At 42.7% G+C, this 23,376-nt stretch overlaps 1 protein-coding gene across 2 annotated transcripts; it reads right to left on the bottom strand.

Annotated features, from left to right (window-relative positions):
• Nucleotides 1–1,475: 1,475 nt before the first annotated feature.
• On the bottom strand, nt 1,476–23,219 carry HSF2 (heat shock transcription factor 2). 2 transcript variants are annotated; one of them, XM_072332067.1, is made up of 13 exons: nt 22,910–23,218; nt 20,392–20,500; nt 20,028–20,155; nt 19,160–19,284; nt 15,810–15,885; nt 14,501–14,562; nt 14,307–14,391; nt 13,267–13,436; nt 11,847–12,116; nt 11,265–11,370; nt 6,015–6,068; nt 2,760–2,844; nt 1,476–2,432 (listed from the first exon to the last, which is right to left on the bottom strand). In XM_072332067.1, exons 1-13 carry the CDS (start codon nt 23,126–23,128, stop codon nt 2,143–2,145), a joined length of 1,779 nt encoding a protein of 592 aa, XP_072188168.1. In that variant the 5' UTR covers nt 23,129–23,218; the 3' UTR covers nt 1,476–2,142. The 2 variants fall into 2 exon arrangements, with proteins under 2 accessions (XP_072188168.1, XP_072188169.1); XM_072332068.1 differs by lacking the exon at nt 6,015–6,068 and having other exon boundaries at nt 22,910–23,219.
• Between the last annotated feature and the right edge of the window lie 157 nt (nt 23,220–23,376).

Raw genomic sequence — 23,376 nt, 5'->3', positions numbered from 1 at the left:
ACATGAGCCAGCAGTGTGCTCTTGCAGCTTGGAAAGTAAATGGTATTCTGGGTTCCATTAGAAGAGGGGTGGCCAGCAGCGACAGGAAGGTGATTGTCCCTCTCTACTCTGCTCTTATGAGGCCCCATCTGGAGTACTGTGTCCAGGTTTGCAGTCCCTGGTACAAGAAAGGGGGAGCTACTGGAGAGGGTCCATAGGAGGGCCATAAAGATTATCGGGGGGCTGGAGCACTTCTCCTACAAGGACAGGCTGAGGGGCTTCTTCAGCCTGGAGAAAAGAAGGCTGCAGCACGAGCTAACTTAACCACATCCTTTCAGTACCTGAAGGGAGCCTATAAACAGGAGGGGATTCAACTCAACTCTTTCAAAGGGTAGATAATAGCAGGACAAGGGAAAATGGTTTTAAGTTGAAAGAGGGAGATACAGGTTAGATGTTAGGGGGAAGTTCTTTACTGTGAGAGTGGTGAGGTGCTGCTGGAACAGGCTGATCAGAGGTTGTGGATGCCCCATCCTTGGAGGTGTTCAAGGCCAGTTAGGATGGGTCCTCTGGGCAGCCTGGTCTAGTATTAGATACGGAGGTTGGCGGCCCTGCCTGTGGCAGGAGGGTTAAGATTCACTATCCTTGAGGTCCCTTACAACCCAGGCCATTTTGAGGTCCTGTGTGACCAGAATTACAATGCAGCTCAAATTATGTTTAAGTGAAACCCCTTAATGCTTAAAACTACTGTTTTAATATTGTAGCTCCTGATATAAGAATTAACTGGTATTCCACTGCAGTCCCTGTGAACACTAAAACTGGTCCTTCATGAAAAAGGGAAGGTAAGGAATCAGTTGTGTCAGCATCAATTCAGCTACTCTTAAAAAAGAGGCCAGAACATGCCTTTAAAAAGAGAAACTCAAGAGGCTTTAACATGCTTCTAGTGTCATTCTGCTGCTGAATGTCTCAATAAGCAAGTTTTCTATAGTTCATCACTTTACTGGGACATCTTACTCTGAAGCTTCTCACTAACCTCTGTAGTGACAGCTTTGAGGGCAAAAAGGATCTTCAGTTACAGTTTAACTCTTATACTAAATCAGGTGCTTGGTGAAATCACTTGATTGTTGTAGTGTCAACTTGTCACCTACAGCAGTCATTGCTGTTCAGCTATGAAATAACGGTGGAATAACAACTTGAATGAGTGTGGAAGCCTTGCAGTAAATGCACACGTTTTGAATAGGGGTAAGGTGCTTCTGCAGAAAGGAAGGAGTGGGTTCTGCAGCAGTCGTCTAGACCAAAGGAGAAAAGTAATGTATACTGCTAAAATAATATAGATTGCTACATTGGGTAATGTACTGCTGTTGGGATTTTATATATAAATCTCAAGACTTGCAGATAAAGAGCCCCTTTTTCAATAAATAAATGTGTACAATTAAGGCAATAAAACCACAGCTGTTAAATTTACATCCACTTGGCACAGGGAATAAGAGACAACTCTTAAGCTATCACACTTACTTACGTAACATTTATTTTATCAGAGTAGATGGTCCAAGTTAAAGTACTCATGCAGTCAAGGGGCCTGGCGGCTGTAAAGAACTTCTTCCCCAGTTTGTGCTATGTATAAGCACTTCCACTGAAGTGAAAGTAAGGCAGAACCAAGATTTAGCAAGGTACAGGCACTTTGTTCCCAGTTCAAGCAGGGAAAAAAAAAGCCTAACAGCAGGTCCTGGTCCCCCCCACCCCCAAAAAAAAGCCTTATGTTTATTAAACAAAATGTTGTAGAAAATAGAAAAAAAAAAGATACAGAAAGTCAGTGCTCCCTAACCATACACTACTAACTTTCATCATTGTATGTATGACCAGAAGTGGAAGAAACCATAAATCAAAGCTTATTCTTAACAAGTGTTTGGTTACGTCAGGTATTTAGAGATATGTGTAGGTATACCAAGCATTTGACAGCAGTATTGTAACAGTCCAACTTGGTATTGCCAACCGTGTCTAAGAGCTTGTCTAACTGTAGCTAAACAATTGCTTGTAGGATAGCAAAGGTATTTCAGATTCCACGCTATCTGGTTACATAAAACAGTGATTTACAAAAAACTCATACCAAACAATATTCTAAATAAATAGTTCATCTTCATGACTATGTACATAGTTCCCATTACATTAGTTATCCAAAAATGGCATGTCGGTGTCCATGGGTGCTGGGGCAAGTTCACATAAATAGAACAGCGTGGCCTCACTTGCTTCCGCCTCCGTTAGCGGCTCCAAGCGCACCAGCTTGCTCTGAGTGGGTTCAGGATCCAGGCTGCTCTCCAGGAGCTCATCCACCTCCAGGGCTTTATCCACAGAGCAAGGAGTTTCAGTTGCAGAGCTCCCACTCTCAACAGCAGAGCCCGGGTTCCCATCAAGGAATGCAAGCAGTGGAAATGCAGTATACTGTATGAGCTGTTTATCTAAGGGGAAAAACAATTCCCAACAAATGATCAGTTGAATGAAAAAAAACAAAAACAACACCTCATACAATTTATTAAAAGATTATTAGGTATTTTTTAACAAGTTGTATGGTCATTTTGTTAACGATTAAGGAACTACTATATGAAGTTATTCCCATTCTCCCACAAAATATCAGCTTCGTACAGTGCTGTTAAGCAGCCTTAAAAGCAGATACATTAAATGTTGGCTTGTCTACACTTGTGTCACTCAATCTGATAAACAACGAAATAGTGAGAACAATACTTGCTCAACACTTAAAACCATTATAAAAAATTATTACAACTAACCTGATTTAGGCTTAGAAACTTGTGTTTCCTGGGAAGCAGCTGGACCAGCGTTATTCTTGGTAGTTTCTATTCCCTTTGTCTCCATCTAGAAAATAAAGTTCAGTTAGATCTCAAAACATCCCCTCAAAGCCTCTTTACTGTAACTGCAATATCACTACAACATAGCTCACCAACTATTTTGAAACACTATTTGTGAAGGCAGGCTTTAAATGGAACAGGTCCAAAAGGGCTCACAGCACTGCAACTGCTTTGAGAGTAAGCCGAGCCAACCAGAACAGTGACATGTTCCTGAGCTACCTCCACCTCCCATGACACGAGGCAGAAGACAAGCCATGTTAAGGGTGTGTACAGTTAGGGGGGATGCTCTTGCATCCCTCTAGAGAAACCAGCATTCTCAGCTCCCCTTTCTTCTCTGGAGCACCCACATACCAGGCTACGCACAGGGAATAAAGAGAAAGAAGATGCCTGTCTAATGTCACAGAGCCATGATCTCATTGTGATCACAGAATTTGTGCATGACAGCTCATGGATGCCTGTGTTCTTTTCAGAAAAGACAGGCCAACAGGGAGACATGGTGGAGTTGTTGCTCTTGATATGACAACAACTCTTAATGTATTAAAGCTCTACCTAGGGATAAATGATGAATGAGAGCTTATGTGTAAGAACCAAGAGGCACACTAATACAGGCAACACCGCTGTAGCTGTTTACTGCAAGTCACCTGATTAGTTGGAGGAAGTCAATGAGGCTTTCTACAGAGAGCTGAAAAGAGCCTCACAATCACAGGCACTTGATCTCATGGCAGGACTCAAATCACCCTGCTATTTGCTGGAAAAACAGAACTGCCAGGCACACACAGCCCAGGTTCCTGCAGAGCACTGATGATTCTAACACAAGTGGTGGAGGAGGTGAGAAGTGCAATGTTGGACCTTGTTCCTATAAAGGACTGGTGGGGAATGGGAGTAGCCTTGGCTGCAATGACCATAGCATAGTGGAATTCAGATCTTGTGGGGAAAAAACAGTGTAATCCTGGCCTGCAAGAGACTTCTTAAGGGGTCTACTTGGAGGCATTCCATAGGATAAGAGCATTGGAAGGTAAGGGGGCCCAAGAGAACCTGATGACATTCAAGCACCACTTCTTCCAAGCTCAAGATCACTGCAGCCCTGAGATTAAGAAGCTGAGTAAAAGCAGTAGGAGACCTGCATGGATGAGCAAGGAGCTCATGGAAAAACACAAGTGGAAGATGAAAGTCTACAGAAAAAGGGTCTGACCACTTGGAAGGTATAGAGGAATGCTGTCAGGCCATGCAGGTATGCAATGTGGAAAAACTAAGGCCTGCATGGTAGTAAATCTATATGAGAAAGTTTAAGAACAAGTATATCAAATAACAAAAGGAAGACTAGGGAAAATATGGCTTGCTGCTGAATGAGGTGGGTGCCCTGGTAAACAGAGGTCACTGAAAACACCATTACTAAGCACATTCTTTGCTTCAGTCTTCACTGCTATGCTTAGCCCTCAGCCACTCTAGACCCTAGAAGAGAATCTGGAAAAAAGGAAGAATTCCCCTTAGTTGAGAAGGATCTTATTCTGGATGTCATCTCCAAGCAAGTGGAAGAAAAGAATGTTATCAGTAGTATAGTTAACTTGGGCCCACTATGCAGAAATCATGCTTGGCCAGCATGGTAGCATTCTATAGTGACATGACTGAATAGCTAACAGTGGATGTTGTGTACCTTGACTTCATAACACTTTTGATACTGTCTCCCATAACATCATCAGAAGGGAGCCGAGTAAGAGTGGCAAAGATGAATGGACAATGAGGTGGACTGGTTGTGATCAGCAGCAGAGTACATGGGGAACTGCTGCTAGCAGTGTTCCCCAGAAACCAGTACTGGCTTTGGTGTTGTTTAACATCTTCATAAATGACTTAAACAAAAGGATAGAATGCAGCCTCAGTAAGTTTGCTGATGATAGAAAGCTGGGAGGAGTGGCTGACATACCAGAAGGCAGTGCTGCCATTCAGCAAGACCAGGAGTTGAGTGGAGAGGAACCTTCAACAAAGGCAAGTGTAGTGTCCTGCACTTGGGGAGGTGTAACTGCACACAGCAGCACAGGTTAGTGGCATTCTGAAGAGAAGCACTGTGGAGAAAGACCTGTCTGTTCTGGTGGACAACAGGTTGACTATGAACCAGCAGTATGCTCACATCACCACAGAGTCCAATGTATCCCAGGGTACATTAAAAGAGCAGCCTCAAGGGAAGTTCTCCTCCCCCTTTACTCTGCCCTGATGAGGCCACATCTGAAGAACAGAGCCCAGCTCCAGGCTCCCTCAGTTCAAGAAAGACAAGGAACTCCTAGGAAGTCCAGCAGAGGGATACAAAGATGATTAAGAACCTGGAGCATCTTTCTTACAAAAAAAGGCTGATAGACCTGGGACTTGGAGGAGAGGGGATACACATATGTAAATATCTAAAGGTTAACTGTCAAGAGGATGGAGCCAGGCTCTTTTCATTGGTACCTGGTGACAGAACAAGGGACAGCAGGCAGAAGCTGGAACACAGTAAAGTTCCATCTGAACATGAGAAAGAACTTCTTTACTTTGTGGATGACAGAGCACTTGAACTGCCTACCCAGAGAGACTGCGGAGTCTCCTTCACTGGAGATATTCAAAACCCACCTGCACAATTTCTTGTGCAACCTACTCTAGAGAACCTGCTTTAGCAGAGAGGGTCTCCAGCAGTCCCTTCCAACCCCTGCTATTCTGTGAAAGGAGGCACTGATTTCAGTAACTTGAACTAACTGAGCCTAAAAGAGAAAAATGTGAAATGGAAACAGACTTACTCAAACAAGAACTAATGCTCACAAATGAACAAGACAGACTCCAGGAGCTAGTATGTTGTTCTGCTGCTTACTACATGTTCCCCACCAGACGGCACAGATGAAAACCTTCTGAGAAAGTGTATGTTTGCAAATTCTAACATTTAAGAGAATACAAAAAGACTAGTGATACACACAGGTGTTGGCCTGACGGTTCTAAATGACATTATTTGCTCCTCATTACTCCTCCCTATTTAAAGCCTAACAAGCAGGATGAGTTCACCTGCAGCTCTCCTATCCTTATGAAAGTCTTGAAAGAATGAAGAAAACAAACAAACAAAAAACAAAAAAGCACTATTATACCCATAAAGAAAAAAGGATGAAAAAAGTTTGCATCTCTCAACTACCGAGTACATCGAGCAACGGATTTAAGACTTACTTTGGTATTAGGGATATGATCTGTGGGATTCATCTGCACGGAGCTTGTAAAAAGCTGAATAAGACAAAACATATCAAGCTTTAGGTATCTCAACGTCCTATTAAAAATACAAGAATGTCACATCTGTGTGTGTGAGAAAAATCCCTGAACTACGTTTTCACCCCCAATCACAACTGAAGTTTATTTACAGGCAGTTACCACTTTTGCAAAGAAAACATCTGGAGTTTACATTGTTTGGAATCACAAAAACTTTAGTCACAAAGAAAACAACCGTAAGCACATCTAACTTGGAGTAACATTGTTTGCTGCAGTCTTAGGAATAGATTCATTCTTGATTTGCTCCATGGAGAAATCTGTGTAAAATAATGAGGAACAGACCCTGGACAAGTTCTCAAGAAACACCAAACTGGAAAGAGTCAACAACACAAAGGAGAGCAGAGCCGGTGTTAAGAGGGATCTGAGCAAGCTGGAAAAGTGGGCTAACAGTTACTCTGTCAAGTTCAACAGACAAATGGATCAAGAACACAATAACCCCATGCACCAACCCAGGTTAGTGACCAAACAGACAGGGAATGGCTCCTCAGAGATTAGAGTCCTGCTAGACAACACCCCACATGAGCCAGCAGCATGACCATGCTGCAGGGAGTTACCAGCTTTAGGTTTCCCAGTATGAGAATGTTCACACTATAGAGTCTGGAGGAATGGTTAGGGGGCATGAGACATACAATGGGCTGATGAGGCATGGCTTATATTGTCTGTAGAGAACAGACAAGGGTGGTTAAGTGCACTTTTCTACTACTAATAAAGAGGTGCTACTGAGATGACAAACTCCACATAACTGGATATAGAACAAGATGTGAGTTTCATGCTGCAGCAGGAAAAATTGTGACTGACGTAAGAAAATTCTTCACAGAGAGCAAAGCAGTAGAGCAGGCACCCAAGCAGACTGTGCAGTCTCCCTTTGGAGAGTTCAGACTTTGTGTTGACAAGACCCAAAGCGACACAATCTTTCATGCTGGCCTTTGAGCAAGAGGGTTGGATTAGATTTCCAACCAAATCACTCTACTTGACATTAACCTGAAGAGAAATTAAGAACATACAAATGCTCCTAAAAAATAACTTGAAATGTCAGAGAAACTTGTAAAATAAAAGAGCCTGTCTAGTACAAGCTTACTGAGAAGATGACAGATAACGTGCGAGGCTATTTCAAAGAAAGATTATTAATCTTATGAGTATCTGATCTCATGCAGCAACAAATACAAGCATTATTTCACTAAAAAAACCATTACTCAATCAAAAGTTTAAACCAATGTCATCACTACAGCATGCACTGGGGGCAGTTGTGTATTACAGTTTCACCAATGCCCCAGATACACATACACACAAGTATTTATAACTTTCCTTTACCTAAATGGAAGGAAAAAAAATAACAAAACAAACAAAAAAAACCCCAAAAACAAACAAACAAAAAAACCATGTCCATTTTAAACAATAACAATCCACACAAGTTAATATACCAAATTAATAATTACCAAAACAGTAAAAATATTGAAATAAACAGAAAGTTTGGGTCATTTTCCATGGTAATGAGCTCCAGCACAGATACATTCTGCAGCAGAGCAGTGGACCGTGGTGTGCAAGGGATGTCCTGAAACAGAGGAGACCCCAGGACAAGGCAAAAATCACCTGGGGCTGCCAGTTCTCATTTGAGAGTGGCTGAGAAGGCATGGGCAGGGCCAGGAGCGGCAGCATAAGACCCCCATTATAAGCAAGTCCCCTGGGAACGTGAGCAACCAAGAGGCAGCACATCAGTTAGGATACTGCACAACAGTTGGCAAAGGGATGGCAGCTTGCTGCTCACAGCAAGGAGCACCACTCTATTGAAATAAACATGATGACCACCTGCTGCAACAGACAGGTTGAGGCAGAAAGCCAGACTTCAGAGCCACAACCATCTCCGGCTAACACATGCACCCAGACAGACCTCCCAAGAAGCAACAGAGCTGCCCAGACCTTTAGTTCCAGAATCTGAAAGATTCCCCAAAGGCCTAATAGAAGAAAGGGGTGTCATGGGTGCAAGCTGCCACTGGCTGTCACCAGGTAGGAACTGGAGAGAAGCCTATAGTATTGTTCAGCGACACAGGCAAGTCAACAGCCCTGTCTTAAGTCCCTGCAAAGAAGCAGCTAAGCCAGCTCCCAAACTGGAGGAGACAGGCAACATAAACATGCAAAATGAGTGAAACTGGACTCTCAACTTCACTTACAGGAGTTTTCACCTGGCTCGTAAAGTACCCCTAAGCAGCAGGTACGAGGCTCTGGGGCTGGAAAGAGGAGAGGGCATGGAGAAGGGTTCAGACCCAGGAATGCACTAACTTAATGTGGCTGTCCCACCAAGGACCCAAGTCAGAACCAGTGCCACTAAAAAAATAAAAAGTGTGCTAGCAACTCTGGACTCCTTACTGAGAGACATGGAGGCACCCATTTGTCACGTGGATCACCAAACAGGTTTGATGCTGCTGGGGGCACACATTCACGACATCAAGAAGAGGCTGGCAAGTCTGATAAAGCCAGATTACTATCTGCTCCCAATCACTCAAGCTGGACCATATGAAGCTTCAACAAGGATATTACAAAACATTGAGATTTTATGCCCTTTGGGAGGATGCTGAAAGGATTAGGAATAAAGCTATTATCAGATGAAACTAAGCAGGTACAGCAAGAACATTCTGGGCAGTAAACTGCCTGGGCTGATTAGCAGAGCCTGAAGTTAAATCTGACTGGGGGAAGGGATGTACTTTTGAGTGACAAAGAAGAGCCAGGGAACATTGTCACTTTAGGATGCAGCACAAGAAAACCTCAGATTTGTCCCAAAGGCAATCATGAGGGCTCCTCTGACAAGGTAACACGATTGATAGTCCAGTTGAAGGGCTGATACACTTATACACATAGCATGGGAAATAAGGAGGAAAAAAAAAAAAGATACCTAATAAAATAAAAAATAAGGACTTAATTGCTATCGTGGAAACATGGTAGGACAAATCACACAATACCATGCTACGACCAAGGACTATAAGCTTTTTAGAAGAGATGGGCAGGGCAGAAGGGGTGGATGAGTTGCCCTCTCTGTTCCGAAGTTAATAGATCATGAAGAACTGCCTCTAAAAACAGTCATGACCAAGTCAAGAGCTAGTGGGTAAAAATTAAGGACAGGAACAACAGATATGTGGCTGTCAAAGTTTACCTCATACTGTCTGTTTAATGGGAGCCTGTCAATGAGGCCTTCTTCCTTCACCTACAAGAAATGTCACACTCACAGGCTCTCATCCTGATAGGGAATTTTAACTACTTGGATGTCTGCAGGGAAAGCAATGCAGCAGGCTGCATGAAATCCAGGAGGTTCCTGGAACACACTGAGGACCAATTCCTGCTCCAGGTATCAGACAAACTGAGCAGAGTTGAAGCATCACTTGACATGGAGCTCAATAATGGAGATGAGCCTATTAAAAAGTTTAAGATTGGAGGTAGCGTGGGCTGTAGTGAGTATGTCCTGGTTGAGTTCATGATCTCAAGAAATATGGGCCTGTCAGAGAGCATAGTCAGGACCTTCCTGCACAGATGGGATAAGGAAAGCTAATGTGTACACAGAACTGAACTGGGCATGGGATATGAAAAGTAACAAAGATGTCCAACAGATACGTTGGCCAGAAGAGAAAGGCCAAGGAGAGTGTAGCCCCTCTGATAAACGAGAAAGGAGAACTGGCTACAACAGACATGGAAAAGACTCTGCAACTCCTCTGCCTTGGACTTTACTGGCAGTCAGGCTTCCTACATTTTGTGTGCCTGAAGCTTTGGACAGGAGATGGAGGGTGCAAAATCCCTCCAACTGCAAGTAAAGAGCAAGTCAGAGACCACCTGATGAGACTGAATGTGTTCAAGTATATGGGGCTAGATGACATGCATCCCAGGGTCCTGGACTAGAAAAAGGAAAACATCACTTCTACTTTTAAGAAAGGGGGGAAAGATCTGGGGAACTACAGGCTGGTGAGCCTCTTGCCTGTGCCTAAGGAGATCATGGACAAGAATCTCGTGGAAGCTTTAAGTACATATGAGACAAGGAGGAGATCCAAAACAGCCAGCATTTCTTCCCAAGGGCAGATCTGACCAGTCTGGTGGCCTTCTGTGATGGTGTGATGGCATGAGACAGAGCGACTGACGTCATCTATGTGGATTTCTGCAAAGCCCACACCACATCCTTACCTAAAAATTGGAGAATAATTTGAAGGATGGATAAGGAATGGAATGGCTGCAGCCACAGGGCTGTGGTTCAGGTGGAAGCTGGCCACAAGGAGCAGCTGCAACCAGTGCTCTTCAACATCTTTATCAGTGACCTAGGCAGTGGGACAGAGTTCACCTTCAGCTAGTTTGCACACAGCAGACCTGCATGGTGCAGTTGACAAAACAGAAGGAAATGATGCTATCTAAAGAGGCTTGGACAAGCTTGAGAAGTGGGCCTACAAGAACTTGAAGAGATTCAACAAGACCAAGTGTAAGGTGTTGCACTTGAGTCAGGGCAATCCCAGATGCATATAGACTGGAAGAAGAAATCTTTCAGAGCAGCCCTGCAAATTAGGACTCAGGGGTACTGTTCTGGTGGATGAAAAGCTTGACAGGGGGCAGCACATGCTTGCAACCTGGAAGACCAACTGTATCCTGAGCTGAATCAGGGCAAGGGATGTGATTGTACCACTCTGCTCTACATCACTATAAGTACTGCATAAAGGCCTGGGGCCCCCAGCACAAGAAGAACATGGAACTGGTAGAAAAGGACCAGAGGGCCACAAAAACAATCTGAAAGGTAGAGCACCTCTCCTACAAAGATGGAGAAAGTTGGGACTTGTTCAGTCTGGAAAACAGAAGGCACTGGGATGGCTTCATTGTAGCCTTTCAATACTTCTGAAGACCTTTGTAATAAACAGAAGGGAAACTAATTTTTTCACATGATCTGATTGAGACAGGACAAGGGGAAAAGGTTTAAACCTAAAAAATGGGAGATTTCTATTAGATATTAGGAAAGTTTCTACTCGGGGTCATGAGGCATTGCAACTGGAGGCATTCAAGGCCAGGCTGGACAGGGCCCTCGAGAGCCTGATCCAGTGGATGGCAACCTTGTCCACAGCTGGTGGGGCTGGACCTAGATGATCTTTAAGGATTCTTCTAACCCAAGCCATTCTATGATTCTATGAAAATTACATCAAACAGCAGATCTGGATCTATGCTGAACTGTCGTCCTGAAAGCATGGCCTGGAAGTCCTCTAAACTGCAGTCGATACTGTCAAGATAATCCAGAAGTTCAACTCTGGAAGAAAAAAAACAATATTGTAATACTACATTAATTAAAAGAAGGAAGAAAAAAGAAATCACAGTTAAGTTTTACACAGATACACTATATCACCTAAAAATTTTCACCAGAACTATGACAACTGCTTTTCATTAAAAATAAACTCCTGGGAAAGACTTAAGCCTTACTCTAAAGAGGAGAAACCAAGTAAGGAAGATAGATACTCCAAAAGAGAAATCACATTAATGTTAGACTATAGCTATCATGAGCAGAAATACAACTGCATCTCACTTGTTCTAATGGAATCCAATATGCCTACAGAAACCCTACAGATAAATCCTGACATCAACATCAGTTTAAATGGTATTATCTACAACATTTCACTGTCAAACTACATTACCAGAATAAAGCTAGTAAGTTCTTAACAGGAGTTACAATTCAGTTCTTTTGGCTTCAAACAGTAATTTCTGATACTTAAAGAACAGGCTACTAACTTTCCAAGAAGATTTATATTCTGTGAAATTACTCCATTTTCATTGAGTATGGAATCCATCATTGAGACCGGGTCTTCTGCAGTTAAAGTTGACTGGTTATTCAGCTGTACAGCGCTTGACATGAGTGGACTTGCACTGTCACTGATGGGGCTGAGGGGATCATTAGCTGAGACAGCAACTGATTCTGTGCTTTTATCCCCTTGAATTACAGGGGCATATTCTTCCTCATTATCATCTTCCACAATTACGATATCAGGAGAACGACTGCAGCTGTAAAACAAGACAAATAAATTATGAATATTTCATATGCTCATTTAAATTCGAACTCTTCCACGTTTTTAGTTACTTTCCATTTCAGCCAAGCTAAAATACGGAAAATAACTTTCCTCCTGCATTTTAACAGGAAATACAGAGTTTCTAAACATATCTATTTTCCACTGGTATGGCACAGCAACACTCAATACAGTTAATGCAGCTCAGCCAGTAAATACTGTTGCGCTAGATCACAATAACAACTATTTTGAGTACATAGGAACTCTGATGTTTTTGCATTAGAACAAGTACAAGCTTGCACGTAGATGCGAACTATACATGAAGTAGGACAAAGCATGAAAGACTAACAAACAAGACAGACCATGTGTATAGTTTGCATCTTTCTGGTGGAACACAATTTAACTCTGGATTAGCCGTAACATGAACAATCTCAGTCAACACTGTTGACTATTAAGCTTGTTATGTACACAAGGAAGGTAGCTTAAAAACAAGGAAAAACAGTTTTAATTGGCTATCCTCCGTATTTTCATAGTTGTGTTACCTACTGAAACCTTATCTCAAACTTTTCTATCAGAGAATGCATTCCCAGACATCAGTTCAACAAACACAATGGCGCAAATTCAGGTATTAAGATAGTAATCTTTAAATTTTATTCCTTGTGGCACAACATACGTCCCATCAGTACCATGCAACCAAGGAACAAAATTGAATCTTAATCTCTGAACCAAGTTTGAAGTGCTCATAGGTAAAAGACAAACTACTTCTATAGTGCTAAGTACAAAAAGATAGAATGCAATCACAAAATGCTTGGGACTACAAACAACAACAACAACAAAAATAACCAAAGTTCTTGAAATTGAATAGCTATCTGTGTTCACAACCAAAAAAAATAAGTAGACATAACTGATCCTGTCTTTAGACAAACAGCACATTTAATAAGAGTGTAATAATACAGATTACTTTTCACTAGTTTCTATCAACATATTAAAACCCCTGACAACCAATCATGGAACAAATCCAGAGGAAAGCTAATGCGAATGTGGAGATCCTGCTCCTGAACGTGCAAGAGTACTCCCGACACCTGAATTACTGCATACTATTCAGTATTGGAAACCACTTTTTATGTAGACTTCTAAAAAATTCTTACTTAGAAGAATCTGAAGTGGTGTCTTCATTTGTCTCTGGTGTAATGGGAGCACTTTCTTCATCAACCATGGTATTTTCCTCATCAGCCACATCCTCGGTAACATCATAAATAATGATGTCATCTGAAATTTGTTCTCTTTGTTTTAAGCCCTCGGTTCTGTTGAGAGGTACCTGAGAATAATTTTTAAGAATGAGGAGACAGAAGGACAATCAGCTTCAACATTCTGACAGTTATCACTGTATCTTTCAATACTGCAATTCTAAAGAGGTAGAAGGTTTTCCTATACCTCGGAGACTACAATGAGTTTGCACAGATCTATGTTTGATAGAAATAGAAATATATATTATTTATACATGTAAATATAAATGAATGAACAAGCTGGAAAAGAGCAGTTGCAGAAAAAAAAAAACAAAAACACATCTGGCAAGTAATAAAGGCATTCAAATAAAGTACTATCAATGTCACACAACAAAAGCAACAAAAAGCTACAAAGGCAAGACTACAAATGAACTACAAATACTAAAAAAAGTTATTATTAGACATGATCTGCCATTTATACTTCACTATAATGCTAGTAATTCTAGTCCCAAGTCTGAGCACTCATTCTAATAATTTCCCCAGCCAGAATTATTTAGACAGCAGAATATATCTTTCAATGGTGAGACATTCAAGCAGCACAAGAACCTGACATGATTCTGTAGGGCTGTGTACAGCTTTGCAGGTGGATTCCTGTTCATGTACTGTGCCTCCTAACTCAAGAGGACAACAACGTAACAGACACATCCTTAACAGCAGTACTATTAAAAGCAACTGCTGTCAGTATTTTCCCACGCCGCCGCTAAACACAGATAAGCCTCTATGTGATTATATTCAAAAGTGAATAGCAATTACCAACACACTTGCCTCTGAAGGAAATGTGGTATACCACTTCTAAAAGTTGAAAGCTCTCAATAATTGTATCCCTATTAAGAAAGCCACAATCTGTCTGGCCCCCTCCACTCCTTCACCATAACAAATGGTATGCATAAAGTAATACTTACATGATGGTTATTCTCTGCTGGTTCTTTCACAATTTGCTGAAATACATTCGACTTTGTAGGCCCATTAGTGTTCAGAAGTAGAGGCCTAAATCACAGAAAAGGAAGAAAGCCATCTAGGAACTAATTCTTACTTTTTATTTAAGAAAAAATGTCAGTACATTGACTGGATAACAACTTTTCAAGACCATACTTACCTCTTGCGTTTTAGGCTCACTAGTTGGTTATTCTGCACCAGGGTAACAATAAATTGTACAATCTATGAAGAAAAGAATACTATTGTTAGTTACATTACTCTATAATTGCTTCTCTCAAGATATCTTGAAAGCAGAAGACTTCAATAATAAAATCTACACAAAAACAACTGAACACTTACTGCATGCAGTAACATTCATGTAGAACTGCTCTAAGTGTTAAAAGCCAAGGTAGAACAGAAAATAGTGCTGGCAATATCTTAGAAGAAAGGACACAATCCCCAAGACAGGCTTTTTCACACAGCAAGCAGTAAGAATAAATTTGTACCCATCATTTCGTATAGAGAAAAAACAACAGTGAATTCAACTATAAGAAAAATTCTTATAAGCAATGTAAGGACACTGGCCATATATGTAACCTGTATCTATCAATACTGTGTTCGTGAAAAGCTTTTTGATAAATTCAGAAAAAAGGACCCATACAGTTGGTAATATTCATCAGTTGCCTTTCCCCCTTTGAAATCTCAGTCTCTCTTCCCACATGTTTTAATATTAAGAATTAAATGCATGTATCTGGCCTGTACAACATGAAAAAAAAAAAAAGAAACAGTAATTATCTGCTGCTTGTAGTATTACTATAATGTAAATATATGTTAAAAAAAATAAGAATCTGTAAACTCTTTGAATTCACATCAGTTTTGGTAGATCACAAATCTAACTGTCAAGCTAAGGTCATGCATTATCACTAGTTTCCATTCAATAATCTACTGGCTTGATACCATTAGAAATACAAAGTTAGTTTTAAGTGAAATGAATTTCTAACATAGACAGAAAAGGAAAAACAGTAACAACAAAAATATACACGCATCTACATACATACGTATGTATTTACAAAAAAAGTGATGCACAAAGCAATCACTCACTACCACCAACCAACATCCAGCCAATTCCCGATCAGCAGCTGCTCCTCCCAGCCAACTGCCCCAGTTTCAGAGTTCTGCATGACACCATATGGTACAAGAGACCCCTTTGGCCAGTCTGGGTCAGCTGTACTGGTTCTGTCCCCCCACAGCTCCTAGTGCACTCCCAGCACCCTTGCTGGCAGGGCAGGAGGAGAAGCTGAAAGGTCACTGATTCTGCTCAGCAACTAAAACACTGGTGTGTTACCAGCATTGTTTTTCTCAAGCTAAAATATAGCAACATATCAGATGCTACAGAGAAAATAATCTCTATTCCAGCTGACACCAGGACAGTAAGACAGAGTAATCATACTTCAGAAGAGCCCACTGACAGTGTCTGAATGAAGCCCTACCTTCCGAATAACTTGCTGTTGTTTCAGGTGTTTTGCTCTCAGTTCTGCCACTTCCCTCCAAAGAGATTCATTCTCCCTGTTTGAAAAGGATAATTTAAAGATCAAACTGAATTTTGAAGTATTCATACTATTAATTTTTGTTAACAGAGTAGTTGATTTCATAAAACCTCTTTGAAATGTTTTACTGATTGTACAAAAAGAAAATCATTTAGTAATCCTTGCAAACAATTATAAAACGGAGAACCAAACACAACAAATATCCTGAAAAGAACTTCCAGCCTCAGAAAACAAAACTTTTTCCCCAAGTTAGGCATTACTTATTACATGTTTACTACAAATTCAGCACATTGGAATTAGGTGTTTGAAAGGGCACAGAACACCTAAGTTACTGTCCTTTCATTCTAGGAGAGCTGCTCAGAAAGTAATGCCTCCTGTTTTATTACGCTGACCCACAATGTCCGGGGTGATGTTGATGGTATGGCAGTAGATGCTGAACCTTCCCAGCAATATTCTGTTATATTTCGTTGCTGTGCAACAGGTGGTAGCAGAAGGGCAGGCTGACAAAACGGTATCTGATATGAAAGTGCAAATGAAGTAATAGTGTGTCACTGAATTCTTCCACGTGGAAAAAACTGCACCCACTGACATTCATTGACACTTGCTGAATGTTTATATGGAGACCAAACAGTGGATGTGAGCACAGTGAGGCAGTGGGTGGTGCATTTCAGTGGTGGTGACAGTGACATCAAAGACACACCATGTTCTGGATGGCTGTGCACAGCTCTCACAACAGGTAATGAAAAGCATCGCCATCCATGCCAGTCAGCAGACTACAACCAAGGAGCTGAGTATAGAACCAAGTGCAAGCTTGAGTGCATTGGAAACAATGGTCACAACACTGGAATATCTCAAAGTTTGCACCAGGTGTGTCCCAAGCATGCTCACAGAAGAACAGAAAGAATACCATATGAAAGTTTGTCAGGACCTACTGTACCAATCTGAGTCTGAAAGTGATAATTTCAGGGATCACATCATTACTACTAATGAGATGTAGTGTCACCATTATGAACTGAAGTCAAAATGGCTGTCCATGAAATGGCATGTGAATATACCATCAAAGAAGAAGCTCCAGACACAGCTCTCAGCCTGTAAAGTTATGCACGCTCTCCTCTGGGATAGAAAAAGGGTGATCCTTTCGGATTTCCTGGAACCACCAGTACTGACTGATGCATCAAGACACTGAAGGGTAAAACTTCCAGTGTCAGGCCAGAGAAGGCAATCTCCTGCAACATATAACTCCAGGCTCCACAACAGTCTGAAGTCTGTCAAGCGCAATGCCAATCTTGGCTGCATTGTCCCAATGCAACCACTGTATAGTCTGGATCTGATGCCTTGTGATTTCCATTAGTTCAGGCTGATGAAAGATGGACTGTGTGGGCAACATCTTCCTAGCAACTACAGCACAACAGCAGCTGTGAAACAGTGGGTCACTTCTGCAGGTATAGATTGTTATGAACACAGCATGTAGGCACCTGTTTTTCACTGGTGAAAATGTACAACTAATGGGGGTGACTAGGTTGAAAATAGTGTTCTGTAGAAAATATTGCAGTTCATCATTTATATTACATTATTTGCCCTCCCTCACACACTTCTTGCCAGAGGGAAGCCATCTATCAGAAACCGTACATCCATCTTGAACAGATCTTTGTAGAACAAGCTCAAGTTTTCTGCACAAATATAGGTTGTCTTTAATTAATTCCAGTAAAGGCGTACATTAGGTGATGAGAACAACAGAGAGAGCAGCTTTACTGAAACACTGTCATTCACAAACTTTGGCTGCTTCCAGAACTAACAAGAGTCCAGAACTGCAACAGCACAAAAACTTTGTTATCATACCCATGAATCTTGTGGTTTTTGACAGCATAAAGCACATTCATCAGTAGATAATGAATATCAAAAGCTTCACTACATAAGGAAAGACAACATAACACCCTTCCCTCTTTCATAGTTTAATTTTCAAGATGTAAGCCAAAAAACAATGAAAATCTCCCCACCGGTGTTTCATGTTTTTAGGGAACCTTAAACTCAGTTTTCATTAACAGTTGTTGATACTCAGCAAGATGCAGCTTAGTAGCAATTTGAGGATTAAAATGTCCGACAGTTTAAAAACAGAGTTCCACCACAAATTCAACAGCAGTCAGGGATTCTCAATCTTCCCACTAGCTTTAGGTACACAATTCTTAAGATTGGGTCTTCTGATTTAGATCCAGTTTTACTTAAATCATTTAAAACTCACTGAACAACAACTCAGATGTCAAAGACTGAACGTTGCATCATTTATAATCTTTGCAAACAGTGCAGACGTTAGAAACCAGACATCATTTCAGCCAGTCAGCCTTGCTCTGAGCCTGGTTTGAACTTGATGGCCTCCTCAGGTTTCTTCCAACGCAAATTCATATACGACCCAACAGAGTGAATAGGAGCCTTTTTAATCTAGACTGGCCAGATTCTAATAAAGACCTTTCTTAGACAAAATAAGTCTGCCCTTCAAACTTCAGTAATTAGAACTGGAGATGCCAAGTGAATGAAATCATTTACTTCTCAAAACCTGAACTTTTAAGTTATCTCTGCCACAGAGGCAAGCAATTATTTTCTCAGTTTGAAGTCCTGGAGATAGTTACCACTGAGGTACTGAGACTTGCAGAACAAGAGCTTATCTCTGTATATCCTGTCTTCATCTACATGCTCTATCTACACACCCAGATATTTCTGACTCACATTGCTCATGCTGTTAGCAATAAAACAATTATTAAATAGGAAATAATAGTATCCTAAAAATACTCAATTCTTATTTGTACCTTAGATTCTACATATCCTTGGTTGTAACTAATGAATTTCCAAGTTAGATTTCCAAACAAATTTTCCTAAGGATTAACTGTCCTGTACTTTCAGCACTGAGGAAACGAAGACAGCAAGAGGAAAATAAAAAAGCAATGAGTAAAAACATTAACATAAGAAATTTGCAAAAACCAAACTACCTCAGACTAAACACAGCAACTCAGCTTATTTGGTGTATGCTAATAACTTAGTTGAATATTCCACCTCAGCAGCATTAAGGAACTAGTATTAAACATAGTTCTTCAAACACCAATTTACCTATTACTTTTAGTTGCATTTAAATATTCAATTTTAATGCAAATCTTTCATTGAAGTTTATCTAACTACAACAATAGTTCAAGTTAGACACTAAGAAATCAAAATGAGGTCTTACGTTTATGCCATATTTGTTCTCAAATATCTATTACCAGAATTACTCCATTTTAGGTATCAGCTGTTGACAAAGCATTTACCTTTTCAGGGCAGACAATCGAGATTCAATAGTCTCTTGTTTAATCTCCACTTTCTGAGCACTACTTATTATTTTGGAGAGATCCTCCTGGCTTATCTTGTTTTCTTCAGGTCTTGAAGAAGAAACCTTTAAGAGATGAGAATCCAGAAACAACACGTCCTTTTACTCATTGTTAATTACTATTTTCTTTTGAAGATCAAGTATGATGCTGCTGATAACCAAGTTAAAGTCACTAATAAACCATGCATCAAATACATAAATACAGAAACGGAGAGACTTCTTACAACAGACGCTGTATCAGCCTTTCTTATTATAAGCATTTGTTTACGTTCAGATTCTCCAGGCATAGTACTCAGCACTCTACATCTTAACTGCTTCAAATGAACCCAGTGCTAATAAGCACATCTCTCTCACCATAGTTACTGCATTTCTGTTTGATATCTACTCTTATGCACCTGATTCTCAGTAACAGCAAAGCAAATTTCAGAAATGTAATAGCAGCACAACAAACATGTTTATATGTTTGCTTCCAGCTCTCCTGGGAATTAAGCTTACTTCTTGCAGTAGCTATGTTCTGAAACAAGCTACATAAAAAATAATTACATTAGTGATGGTAAAGTTAAAGCGTGTTCTGCCCTCTTAACATATACCTGTTAGATCTTCTATTTGCATAACTTATTTTTGCTGCCTGTGAAACTTACTATGACAAGAAAAAATTAGCTAGAGCAGCCTAGTCAAAGCCCCCAAAATAAATCAGAACATGCATAAAAATTCCACATGAAATTACAAACCCGCAATTAAACTTGACATGAACTTTGCTATTCATTTACAATTACTGTAGTTGGTTTATATACGGAGTTTTCACTAACCTTCCTTTTAATGTGTTCCAACAAGTCCTCTCGACCCTGCTTAAAATAGGGGTGCTGAAACTCAACTAGACCATCTCGCTCCAGTTTGACAATCCCAGAATCAACGTGAACAACTTTACGGAAGCCATCTTTAAATAGAGAAAAGAAAAAAGAAAAGAAAAACTCATCTCTCAAAACTCACACTAAAGAATTCAAACTACATATATAACAATATACTGTTCCAACCATCCTTCTATCAGTTTTGAGGATGAGACAGTACTAAATGCGACAACACAGTGGAACCGTTCAGAAGAGAATAACACATAACTAAACATATCCAGGATCTTTTAACTGTGACAGAAACAAACAAAATATGAGAACTTACACATGTTTAGTTGTCTGACAAAGCTTGCCATGTTGTTGTGCTTGAAGTACTTAGGCAGAATCTCTTTTGCAAATCTCTGTTCATCCAACACCAAGAAACTCTGGCCATTCTAAAATGAGAGACATAAAGCTACTTAAGACTATTGTAGAACACACTCTGAGCTTGCAGAATTAATCACCGCATAGGAATGTTTCCTTTGTGCATGCAGGACGTAACTGATCTGCTTGCCTGCAGTTTTCCACAACAAAAGCCTATAACTGCAGTTGCAAAGCAACAGAGAACTACCAATTTGCATTGCCATACATATCTAAAGGAGAGCATTTCCACTGCTACTCTCCACGCTTCCTCAAGAAATTAATTAAAGACAAGTTTACCAACAAGCACCGGTTTCACTACAGCAGAACACCATCAATTTTGTAACCTACAAGCTTCAAAATCTTGAGAGGGAATACAAATACAGCAAAGAAACCGTACAAGGTCAAAAACAAAACAAAACAACCCTGCAAATCACAGCTGAAAACCTTTTTGCTATCCAGCACTGAAGTATGACTAGTTTGTTAAGACACAGACGAGATGGAGCTGTCAAAGACCTCAGCTTGTCCACAAGATTTCAAAATGACCATAAAGCACTCAAGACAGTAATTCCTTCCTCCTGCGTGCCAACTCTGAGGATCTATCTTTTACCCAATGAACTGATCCTCGAATTACATCCACAGACTGAGACAAACAGAAGCCTCCGTTCTTTGTTCTTCAATAATCTTGCTCCATTAACTAAAAGACAAGTAATTGGCAGAACCAGAATTAGAGGCTTCAAAGTGGCAGAGGTTTTATCTATAATCTACTTGCAATACTCTCTCCTATCATCTTTGACAAATGCCAACCCTTACACTCCATCTTCTCAGAAGCCCTTCAGCTCGAGGAGCCTCACTTGCTTCCTACCCGCAGATGCCAGCAGCCACACGCTCCCCAGTAAAGCCTCAAGAACCAACTATGAGACCACGAGAAGATTGCTGATGTGGGAACTCACTTTTGACAAACGAAAATCTTCCCAGCTTCCCAGTAATGCATGCCTACCTCCTGCTGAGAAAGAGGCAGCATAAAGAAAACGGGAAGAGATTATTTTAAGTTAACCTAACTCACCGGTTGAAGTTCTGAAGTGGTGCTACATTACAGTGGACCTGTAATGCCAGCACACAGCTTTTGTGCAGCACCGAACTTCATTATCACCTTGAAAAATGTCTAACCTACTGCAGATAATTAGGGAAATACTGCCATTGTTCCTTGTTGCCCTGACGGTTTCTTACATGGATGCTGTAAACAGATGCTAATGCCCAGCTTTAACCCAGTGAAGCACTGCTGTGTACCTGAACAGGGTTCTCAAGTCCTGTTGTTACTGACAGCAGTGTGGAACAATTTTCTATATACTTTATTCATTATTCCTGCTACCCGTGCCTCCACTAAGACTGTGCAGTGTTTATCACAAGTTCATGATGTCCACTGCACTAAATATGCCAGCCCCTTCACTGCATGCAAGCAGGCAGTTACTCCCTGCCTTGCAGTACTAAAATATACTCCTAAACTCCGCAAGCTGATAATGCGTTTTTTATTATCCACCACCGCAGCTCGTATTTGAGCACAATGGATTCTAAAGGGAAGAATATTAAATTGAAAGGATCGATCCAACGCAAACGCACATCAGAACGGGGTAACTACAGGTTCCACGACACCAGATGACTGAAAGCAGCGGCAGCCCAACTCCCGTCCCGCGCTCGCACCCGACGGGCACTCAGGGACTTTCCCTAGAGGTAATGCCCGCCCGGCTCCGTCCATTGAATGTGCACAACACATCCGGGCCACCAGAACAAAGGCCGCTGCGGGCCGGGCGCTGGGGCAGCCCCACAGTTACACCGCGTGTAGGTGGCCGCGGCCGGCGCAGGAACTGCTACCCCACGTGGCCGCTCGGCCCGCCCGGGATGGGGGAGCGGGGTGGCGGCGGGGAGCGATGTAAAACCGCCGTTCTCCCATCTTCTCCGCACGATTCGCAGCCGTTACACAACTCCGCGCACTACGGACGAGCCGCAGCGGAAAGTACCGCTCCGTTGTCAACGCACGGCGCACGCCGCGTGCCACCGCCAGCCGCGCCGCCCGACCCCCCGCCCCAGCCCGTGCCCCGCGGCGGCTCCCCGCCCCCGCCGCGCCCCGGTAGGCTCCGCAGCCGGCGGCAGGGCCCAGGCCCCGAGCTGCCACCCGCTCTCCTCGCTCCCAGCCGCACGCGGTGCCCGGATAACCGCGCCGGGGTCGCTCCCCCCGCCGAGGGCCCGCCCGGCCGCGCCCGGATTTCCCGCCCCGCGCTGCCCCAACCGAGGCCAACCGAGGCCCCCTAAGGCCCCGGCTGCCCCTCCCGGGCCCCACCGCCCCCGGGCCCACACCGCCGCGGCCGGGCGGGACCGGCCTCCCGCAGCCGCGGGGCACGCGGCCGGGGCGGGGCGACCAACGGCCGTGTCTCGCGCCGCCGCACCTGGCTCCAGGTGATGAGCTGGTTGCTGGGCGCCTCGCCCACCAGCGCCCACAGCTTGCTGAGGAAGGCCGGCACCCCGGCGCCGGCGGAGGGCGGCTGCTGGGCCGACGGCTGCTGCTGTTGCGGTTCCTGCTTCATTGTCGCTCGAGACCTCCGCCGTCTGACCGGGGGAGGGGCGCGGGAGGAGGGCAACCAGCGCCACTCGGCCCCGCCCCTCATCCCTCGCGCTTGCGCACAAGGCTGTCCCGCATGCGCGGCCGCCGGCGGCACGAGCGCCTGCGCAGCATCCAGGCAGCTCCCCGCCCCTTCGCTCCCCGCGCTTTACATAACGGGCACACGTGCGCCGCCCTCACGTGCCACAACAGCGCGCGCACGGCCGCACACCCGTGAGGGGCGGGGCCTGGGGCGGACACGGCCCCCCTATGCAAATAAGAGGAGGGCGGGGGCCAATGGGCTTTCTCGCCTGC

This window comes from Excalfactoria chinensis, chromosome 3, assembly GCF_039878825.1.
Source record: "Excalfactoria chinensis isolate bCotChi1 chromosome 3, bCotChi1.hap2, whole genome shotgun sequence".
Taxonomy (NCBI): domain Eukaryota; kingdom Metazoa; phylum Chordata; class Aves; order Galliformes; family Phasianidae; genus Excalfactoria; species Excalfactoria chinensis.
Note: the sequence above shows the minus strand (reverse complement) of the source record. Positions and strands in the feature narration are given on the sequence as shown.